The sequence below is a fragment of the Lytechinus variegatus genome, chromosome 11, assembly GCF_018143015.1.
Source record: "Lytechinus variegatus isolate NC3 chromosome 11, Lvar_3.0, whole genome shotgun sequence".
NCBI classification, from domain to species: domain Eukaryota; kingdom Metazoa; phylum Echinodermata; class Echinoidea; order Temnopleuroida; family Toxopneustidae; genus Lytechinus; species Lytechinus variegatus.
The window spans coordinates 34,403,245-34,412,677 of record NC_054750.1 but is presented as its reverse complement, the minus strand read 5'-3'; the positions used below and the strand labels follow the sequence as shown (position 1 = coordinate 34,412,677).

The following is a 9,433-nucleotide window of genomic DNA, read 5'->3' as shown; positions in this document are numbered from 1 at the left end:
TTTTTAGAAGCGTGACTTGTCCGCTGCGTGCTGAAAACGGTCAATGATTCAAACTACTCTTACATGACTGCACACAGTTTAACTTTCCCGCCTCTCCAACTGATTTGCATACTTGGAATGCAAAGCACGTAACCAACAATAGGAAACATCATTATTTCCTAATTCGCTAGCTCAACCGGAAATAAATATTTTCCTATTGAGCCTCTTTCTTTGCAAAAGAAACATACATTATATAATTAATAAATTAGAATTATATTACCTTGAGAGGCACCGTACTTCAGCTGCAGGGACAAGACATTTTCTCTGCTCTCTCTAAGTCAAGACTAAAGAACGGGTATGTTGTATAAAGGATATCAATATTGCTAGTTATTCATTCTTAATTCATATAAATAATCATTAAACAAAATTATCAAGTTATCCAGTAATTTATTACTGGGGTATCAATGCTGGAATGATATGTTGAGATCAACTTTAAAACATTACAATGATTTGCATAAATTTCAAATACCCAAATTTAATGAAACAAACATCTTATTTTTAAGAGATTCTTTTACATATCTGTCTTTAGAAGAATCTGATGCCCATCTGCCGTGCCTTTTAAATAGGCGATCTGGTACTCCGATTTGGGCTGCTGCCGTAGCACCACCCGCCCTCAGGCTATGTAACCCAAACTGTTTCGAGTTTACCCCGATAGCTTCTAGAACTTCTTTGAAAATCTCCCTGCATCTCGAATAGGACATCTTTCCTTTTCTGAGTTTGTAACAATTTTGAGATTTACAAAAGGTAAGAGGCCTGAACACAAAATCATTTTCATCTCTAGATACAGATTGTGTACTCTCTAAATATCTGCGCATCATATTAACTGGACATGTCGCTTTTCCAGTGGTAGAAACGATTACCCAGGCTCCTTCTCGAAATTGGTCAGTTTTACTTTTCTCAAGGAAAACTTTCATATGAGAGTCAAATAATTCAATGTCACTAAGCTTAATGTTGGAAAGTTCATCGAATCTTAAAAAACCTGCATATGCTAACAATAACATAGAACAATTAGGAAGATCTTTCACAGATCCAGAGTCAAACTTATGAACGATACTCAAAAGCATGTCAGGGGTAATAGGTTCTTTCCTATTCACCGGTCTTGCTAGGATCCTCTTGATCCCTTCTAAAATCAATTTCAAGAACTTAGATTCACAAGGGTTACTTCTGTTCCTTGTATTAATTGAACAATCAACTTGCCATTTTAAAGCATAAAAAGCTGTCTCTATTTTGCTATATGGAGATCCTCCATTGAACAAAAATATAAAGTACCTTGCAATGCTTTCTTGACATAAGTCTTGACATGACGTGCCACTGTTTCTACACCACGCATTCCATGCTTCTACTGCACGTTTATATTTCTTGACCGTGCTCTCTGCCCGGGAAGCTTCTAAAACTCTCGTGAGTGTGTCTTTGAAGTCAATGTCCTGTATAAAATACAAAATGAAAGCAAAGAGGATACATCCTCCTCTGTGAAGATGAGTTTTCCATGAAAAACTGCCAGTGCAATCACCAATAATATATATATATCCATGTTGCTACTGCCAGTGCAGATGCAATCAGACAACACTTCACAATTAAGGAAAACCAGTGTTTAATTTTACACATTCTCCAGTGAGACAGTGTCATTCATAATCATCTCCAGTGAGATTCTGTCACTCATTCTATCTACCGTCTAAACGTAGACAAATTACTCCACTTTTGAATTTATCGGATCCGAAAACTGTATTTCTATTTCGACTCTGAACGAAAATTTTAGTTGGATCAGAAAACTTGATGATCTGACGGATAATGCGTGAAAATTTACTATTTCTTGAGAAAAGTAAAGGCCAAAAGGGTGCAGAAGGCCAATTAGGAACCACAAGAGTAGCTATTGTTCTGCTTGCTTTAGTGTATCTGATAGTTTTTGGCACCAATTTGATTGGGGGAACTAACCAATTATTGTGATGTTCCCAGGACACTGAAAATGCATCTACTTTATTAGTCTTAGGGGATGCAAATTTGGAATTGAAATTCGGAATCTTAGCGTTGTGATCGTCTGCAAATCTATCAACTGTGTGTGGTCCCCAAAGTTTATCCATAAAAGAGAAAAAGGTTTCTGAAACACCCCAATCATCAAAATCTATTTCTCTGCTCAAGGCATCTGCCTCTTGAATTTGATTTCTCGGTATCCACTGTACCTCCATTACTATATTCATTTGATTACAGTAATCTGCTAAGTCAATACTCAGCTGATGAAGATCATTTTTCATACTGCCCTTCTTTATGATCTTCTCTACTCCAGTATTATCGGTGAATATCTTTACTGTCTGGTTTCTTATACTCTTTCCAAATGCATGTACTGCCAGTGCAACACCTTTAAGTTCTCTCCAAGTGGAACTTTTACCTTGCTCTTCTTCTGACCAGATGTGTTGGAATTTGAGTCCGCCACACTCTGCTGACCAAGCTCCACACCCGATGTGGCTGGCGTCTGAAAAGACAAGTATCTGTGGTATAGAATAATGCAAGATATTTCGTACATTTAAAGACTTCACATTATCTCTCCAGAAGAACAGTTCTTTTATGATATCATTTCGTGTGGATAGATTAATTTCTTTGTCCCAGTGTTTGCATGAGGCAACAGCAATTGAAGAAAATCTAGTTCTCAACTGTGCGATCTGCCCAGTTACAGGTAGCAAGGAAATAATTTTACCTATAAAGGCCGCTAACTTTCTAGCGGTAGTGTGTGGTAATTCTGTGATCATATCGTTTATGCAATCCAAAATATTGACAATTCTACGATCTGATGCATGTAAAGTGCCACTTTTAGAATCCCAAGTTAAACCAAGCCAATCAATTTTCTGAGTAGGTATCCATACTGACTTCTCTACGTTAGGCACTAAACCCGCATTCAATAAGTCATTTCTGACTGCTGTGGCAATATCTTCACATTCTTGAAAGGAGGATGCTCTAATCCATCCATCATCTAGAAATACAACTACAAAAACATGATTGTTTCTCCAATGCTTGACAAGAGGTCTAATTGTTTTAGTGAAAATATATGGAGCAGAGGACAATCCAAAAGGAAGTACCTTAAAAGAGAAATATCTAATAATTCCGTTGAAGTTCCAACTGAAACATAAATATTTACAATGTTCTTCAAATATATCAATATGATGATATCCCGACTTAAGGTCAAAGGAAACCATGTAGTCACCCTTTTGAAAGTATTCCAGTGCTACATTCCAGTCTTCAAAGCATACCTTTTGTTTCCAAACGTATTGATTAATATATCTTAAATCTAAGATAAGGCGCTTCTTGCCAGAATTTTGAACAGAAACTGTAAGAGGGTTGACGTATTCTGGAACAGAACTCACTTCGGAGATCAAATCTTTATTCAATAGTTCAAGAACAGCTTCAGAAACGAAGTCTGTGTGCTCAAGGGCTGATTTGTTATTTTGAAACACTTTTGGAGGGGGTGTCTCAAGAAAGGGTATCTTATAACCAAATTGAATCATTTTCACTACTTCTTCTGTGGCTCCTATTAATTTCCAGAAGTCAACGTTGGCTTTCATTCTTCCTCTAACTATGGGTTCAGCTCTACCTTGTTCGTATTCAAAATAGTTGATTCTGTAATCTTCTATTTCATACCGATTCATCTCTCCCCTCTCCGATTCCAGATCTCTTTCGACTCTTTCGCTTAATTCAGGTATTGCTGAAAGACAAGAATCCAAGCAAACATACTGATATCCAATGAAAGCAAAATAAATTGTGCTCATTGCATGCATGTTTTTAATTCTTATAAGAGTGACAATTTTCATGATTACTATAAGACCCATACAACGTGACAGTATTTCTCAGTAAAGGATTTGCCTTCTTAAGGTCTATCCAATAATCATTTTAAAATGAAAGATATAGGTTTTACCATATGATTATCTGAGATTCCGATTCGACCCACTACATTCAAACAATTAATTCACACCAATGGTACCACGTACTCACACTAATGCTATAGGATTATATCCAGAGAAATGCTTCAATCATGTCTATAATTGTCAAAATTATGCTTACCGAATCCGGTATCTTTAGAGGCCTGTGCCTTCTTTGGTGGGTTTGGTATTCGGGCAATTCCTCCTCCAATGTCCCGACTTGCCGCAACCGAAGCATAAGTCGAATGGTCTCGATGTATGAACCTGGTTAAATTGAGGTCGACCTTGTTGCATATAGCTACGAAAAGTAGCATCAGGATTAGGGAAAGTTTCCTGAGGCCGACGTTGGGATTTGTAGGGTGTAGCCTTGGACCTGTTAATCTTCGCTTTCCTACGTTTTGAAGCTGCTCTGTTTTGAGCAGCTCTGATTTTCTTGTCGTCATCGGAATCACTTGCGAGTTCCTCCGATAGGTACTCATCAACCACCTTCCAACCATCTTCAGACTTGTCTGCAATTCTAATGAGCTTGTTACGCTTGAGGATATCATCTTCTACTTTCTGAAGCTCTAAAATCGCGGAAGCATTATCTCCCTTCTTGATCGCCTTCGTCGCAGTTTGGACACGCTCAAGTTGGGAATTGTTAAATTCAAATTGAAGCTTGTTACCTTTGAATTTGAAATTCACTTTAACTGATTCAATTACTTTAGAGGTAGCTTCTTTTTGAGAAGCTATTGCTTGGTCAACGTAATCCTTAAATCCACCCACAGCCTCTTTTATAATGGCCGATATATTATCGGCGCTGATGATTTGAAACTGTTGCCCTTGTGGGTTATGATTTACCGAATTGTTAGTTACTGGGACTGAGTCCACATTAGGCGATAAGTTATTATCAGGCTTTCTAACAGAGGAAGGTAATGATCCCAAAACAAATGCGTCGGAGGATTCCGCCATAATATGGCTCTTACCCAATGTACAGTTACAGCTATACGACGTCGCTAAGCTAGGAAAGGTTACAATAAAACATGTCCAGCGAGGAGGATATTAGAAGCGTGACTTGTCCGCTGCGTGCTGAAAACGGTCAATGATTCAAACTACTCTTACATGACTGCACACAGTTTAACTTTCCCGCCTCTCCAACTGATTTGCATACTTGGAATGCAAAGCACGTAACCAACAATAGGAAACATCATACTTCACGTGCTATGCCTGTTTTAATGCTTCAATTGTCTTTTTTTCAGTCGTCAGATTTGTTTAATGGGAATAATCACCAAACCCCAAATTTTATGGAATGTTCAAATTACTTTTTTATTTCATACGCGAATTGGAGAACTTTGATAGGATATGAAGATACACTCAATTTTTAAAGAAAAGATGGAGCAGTGAAATAGTCATGTTGCAAATTGCAAGAAAAAATGAATATGATTTCAAATAATCATGATCATTATAGTAAATATATGCCATCAAAAGCTCCCTTTATGACGCAAAATCCCTTGGGGGCAGTCAAATATATTGCTGTACACACTCTTGACCAAAAAACGTGTTAAAAGGGATGTTTTTTTTCAGTTTTGGACGTGGGCCACGCGTGCAGTCGTTAAGGGTATCAAAAACACAGATTTTCAAAAGGTAGTTTTGAAAGACTGGTCAATGGCCGATCACAGGGTCAAATGTATCTGTGTTTAGGGTATGTATTTTCAAAATGTATATGCTGTAGGTATTACATGTCAGTAATGAAAATAAAGTTTGAATCTTAGAACACTGCAGGGCAATGAACGTGCTTTTATAACCTAATTTAACGTATTTGAATTAAACTTTCAATGTTATGCTCATTTGCATTTTTTCTATTTCAGATCCAACTTGTATCTGGAATGGACTTGTCTTTGTTTCACTCTATTTAGGAACTTAAATCTTTGTGCTGAACAAAGTGTTTGAAATGAAAATCATGAGAATTTTTTTTAAAAGCCTAATGAGGTGTACATAAATTTGTGAATAAAGTGTATATTTTGTTGGAACAAAAGCTTGGCAAGTGTATGTCTATTCATTGTTATACATGTACCTACAATGGACGGCAGTGTTCAGGCCCAACAGCACTCAATGAAAAACACTGCTTCCATCCACCACTAATTTCAAATGAACAGTGTTTCAAAACTAACTCCTTGCAAAAAGGAATTGCACTTGCGTTCATTTCCATCTTTAATCTTGTTTTATTTGCATAATTTACACTTACAATATTTTTGCTTTTGATTAGTTTGTTTCAAAGATTTGCTAATGTCAGATTGTTACTATATTAATTGGCTTTGAGACCACTAACTTGGCCTGAAAAAAAATGTTGATAGTGACTACTAAAACGGGTAAGAAAAAGTTAAACTTTTGCTCTCAACAAAAAGACAAAATCTGAAGAATTACCTCAAAATTTTCGGCTGCTAACTGCAGCCTTCCTCAGCGATGACCAAAGTGACCAGATTTGACTTGGTGTCGTAGTGATCGATAATTCCTCTGATTTTTTCTTTGTGTTGAGAACATAAGTTTAACTTATTTTCAACCAACACAAATGACCCTTCATGATTGTAAAATTGGTCTAGCTAGAACACTGGTTGGTACAAATCATTTTCAGTTCCAGTCAATCAGGAGTCCATAAAGTTCGAAATTTGTTTTTTTTCCGGGTGAATGGCCACAGGAATTCACTTCGCACTTGATCCTACACAAACTATCTTCATTTTGCACAATTCAGTGCATCCTCTCTCCTCAATCCATCCACCTCAAACTTTAACACCCATTCCTGACAACATGCCAGTCATCCTCAAACCTGCCAACATTTTAAAATGCATAATCTAGACAATCAATGGGGGGGTCCAGGGGGCTGCCTAGGCCCTAAAGCAAGGTTTGGGCACAGAACCCCTGGCAGGAGTCCAGGTAGTCCAGATTGGACCTTGTTGTTTGGAACAACAAGGTCCAATCTGGACCTTGTTGTTTGGAACAACAAGGTCCAATCTGGACTAGGGTCCAGGGAGCAGCACCCCCTGAAACTCCTAAATTTTAGCAACTTTGGCCACGCAAACACAATTTTAACGCTTCAAATTGATGTATTAAAGGTTGCAAAATCTTTCAAAATATACTGTAGTGTAATGAAAAAGGGCTTGTACACTTAATATTTTTCTCATATTTTTCTAACATGAAATTTTAGAAATTTGGACGTCCAGAATATTGGCCATTTGGAAGGTTGGAAACCTGGATGATCCAGATAAAGTCTGGGAAGTTGGCAGGTCTGCATCCCTCGGCACATGCCCAAACTATTTTGTGTGACACAATACCAAATGATAAACAGCATCCACTACAATACAAATGGTGATCATTTATTGCTTTACAGATGCAACAAGCATTATGTGACCTAATTGTGATCTAGACATGAATATCAAAAGGCATTTAGTTACTCCTCTACAAAATACATGTAGAATGCAATGTAATAGAAAACGAGGGTTTACAAATACAAGGTCTTCACTCAAATATTGTGACTTTGAGAAAAGTGATATTAAATAATTTTCTACCAAGTAAGCACCTACAATATAGAAAAAAGGATCAAGTAAAAATGACCAATTTGGGATAAAAGATGTCTTCATTGTACCCAATATAGGGTAAACCTTTTTTTTTATACTGTACAGAGATGTGGTGAGGTGATATTTTGCTCAAGGCACCTGGAATGAAGAAAATTCCTTGTATAAAGCTTAAAGTGCCTGATACACCGAAGGCCATGGTGAAAATATGGAGCATTCAAAAACTATATTACCTACATGTGAGAACTATATATGTATTGAATATTATTACATTGTAATTACATCATTATAATCACCTTGTATTTTACATGTATAATTTCAGTCATCAGTAACAGAGTTGCCATTAAATAGGATTTTGTCATATTTAGTGGGAAAGTGACACTAAACAGGATTTTTTCCCCTAGAAATAGGATTTTTCTAAGAATAATGATTTTTTTTCTTTTTTTATTTTTTTCATTTTTTTTTTTTTAGGTTGTTCTATGTGGGCCTGATGTTGCCATCATAAAATGACGAAAAGTGGCCCATGACTGCCAAGTAATAAACCATGATTAAATTAAAAGTGCACATACAAGGTTTTACATTAAGCTAATTAAATGTTTGTTCTGTACATGTTGTGAGCTAAGGGAAACGTGTTGGCGGGAACTAAATTCCACAGCCGAGCCATCCTTGGTGTGTGTGTGCCATTATATATATATATTTAAAAAAATTAAATAAAAATAGGATTTTAAGCTTGAAAATAGGATAAAATGAAATAAAGAATTAGCACAGCTAAGGCTTCCAGCTCTGCAATAAATACAAATCCACTGCCACCATCTTCTGACCATGGTCTGACCAATATGGGGAAACGATATATTCCACAATCCACATATTACACATATATAAATAGGAATCAAATTGCAAATTCAGGTCAGACTTCGTATCAGAAACATTCCCTGACATTAAAGTATTCATGAGCACCTAAAGAAATACAGTGGTCCCCGCTCTTGGATTTTCTCTCCATTTGACGTACAGATATCCATTAAAATTTTGTTGGTCCTCATAATCACATTACATGTCTCTGATCATCAAGCCATAATATACAATACTAACAGTGAAACATTAGTACTTTTATATACAGTACATAAAAGATGAAGTACAGATTAATGTTTAAATGACACATTTAAAATCATACTTTTTGCCATTTCACGTAATTTCAATCAAGTAAGGTAATATCTATCATTATTATCTAATGTGCATCCAGCATTTTCTGCAGTGCAGTAAAAAGGCATATTATAGCCTGCATGATTTGTGTGCAAAATCAGTGTGTGTTGTGCAATGCACACAAATATGACAAATTCTCCATAAGCTTGTGTACAAAACTTGCTGTGCAATATTATGACACATTGCCAGGTCTAATAATGAGTTTTAAAGATAATCATTATATTGGATGGATATTCTTCATCTTTTTCAAATGTTCCACTCAGAGCTATCAAATATGTTATTATTATCATAAAGAAATGTGTGATTTACAAACTAAAATATAAACGCTCAGCTATATTTCTGAGCTTTTACAAAGAAAAGTTCACAGACACGCAACCAGCACAGGTCTCACATTAATATTCTCCTTCACATCCCCACTCATAATATATAGATAACTTTGGGAGATCGTGCTTTTACCTGTGCAACCCCAAAATTATGGAATGGTTTGCTATATGTAATAAGATCCTTTCAATCAGTAGAAACGTTCAAACTTAGACTAATAACCTATCTCTTCAAATAATTCCCATACATGTACATGTTTTTATTTTCCCCCTTTTCTAAATTTGTTCTCAAGCATTTCACAAGCTCTTAAATGCAGCACAGTAGAATATATGCACATTGTTTCTGCGCTTATAAATAAGTATATCATTACCGGTATATCATAATGAGCATATGGTTAAGTATTGCATATCTGAGCAGGCA

At 36.3% G+C, this 9,433-nt stretch overlaps 1 protein-coding gene across 5 annotated transcripts; it reads right to left on the bottom strand.

Moving 5' to 3' along the window:
* LOC121424304 lies at positions 1-5,126 on the bottom strand. 5 transcript variants are annotated; one of them, XM_041619935.1, is made up of 5 exons: positions 4,087-5,126; positions 3,667-3,730; positions 2,423-2,522; positions 1,309-1,463; positions 1-323 (listed from the first exon to the last, which is right to left on the bottom strand). In XM_041619935.1, exons 1-5 carry the CDS (start codon positions 4,490-4,492, stop codon positions 278-280), a joined length of 771 nt encoding a protein of 256 aa, XP_041475869.1. In that variant the 5' UTR covers positions 4,493-5,126; the 3' UTR covers positions 1-277. The 5 variants fall into 5 exon arrangements, with proteins under 5 accessions (XP_041475869.1, XP_041475871.1, XP_041475872.1 ...); XM_041619937.1 differs by lacking the exons at positions 1-323; positions 3,667-3,730 and having other exon boundaries at positions 1,060-1,463; XM_041619938.1 differs by lacking the exons at positions 1-323; positions 3,667-3,730 and having other exon boundaries at positions 1,060-1,463; positions 2,423-2,506.
* Positions 5,127-9,433: the final 4,307 nt, after the last annotated feature.

Excerpts from the sequence above, each read along its gene's own strand:
- LOC121424304 (XM_041619934.1), bottom strand. The coding sequence starts at position 4,895 with ATGGCGGAATCCTCCGACGCATTTGTTTTGGGATCATTACCTTCCTCT.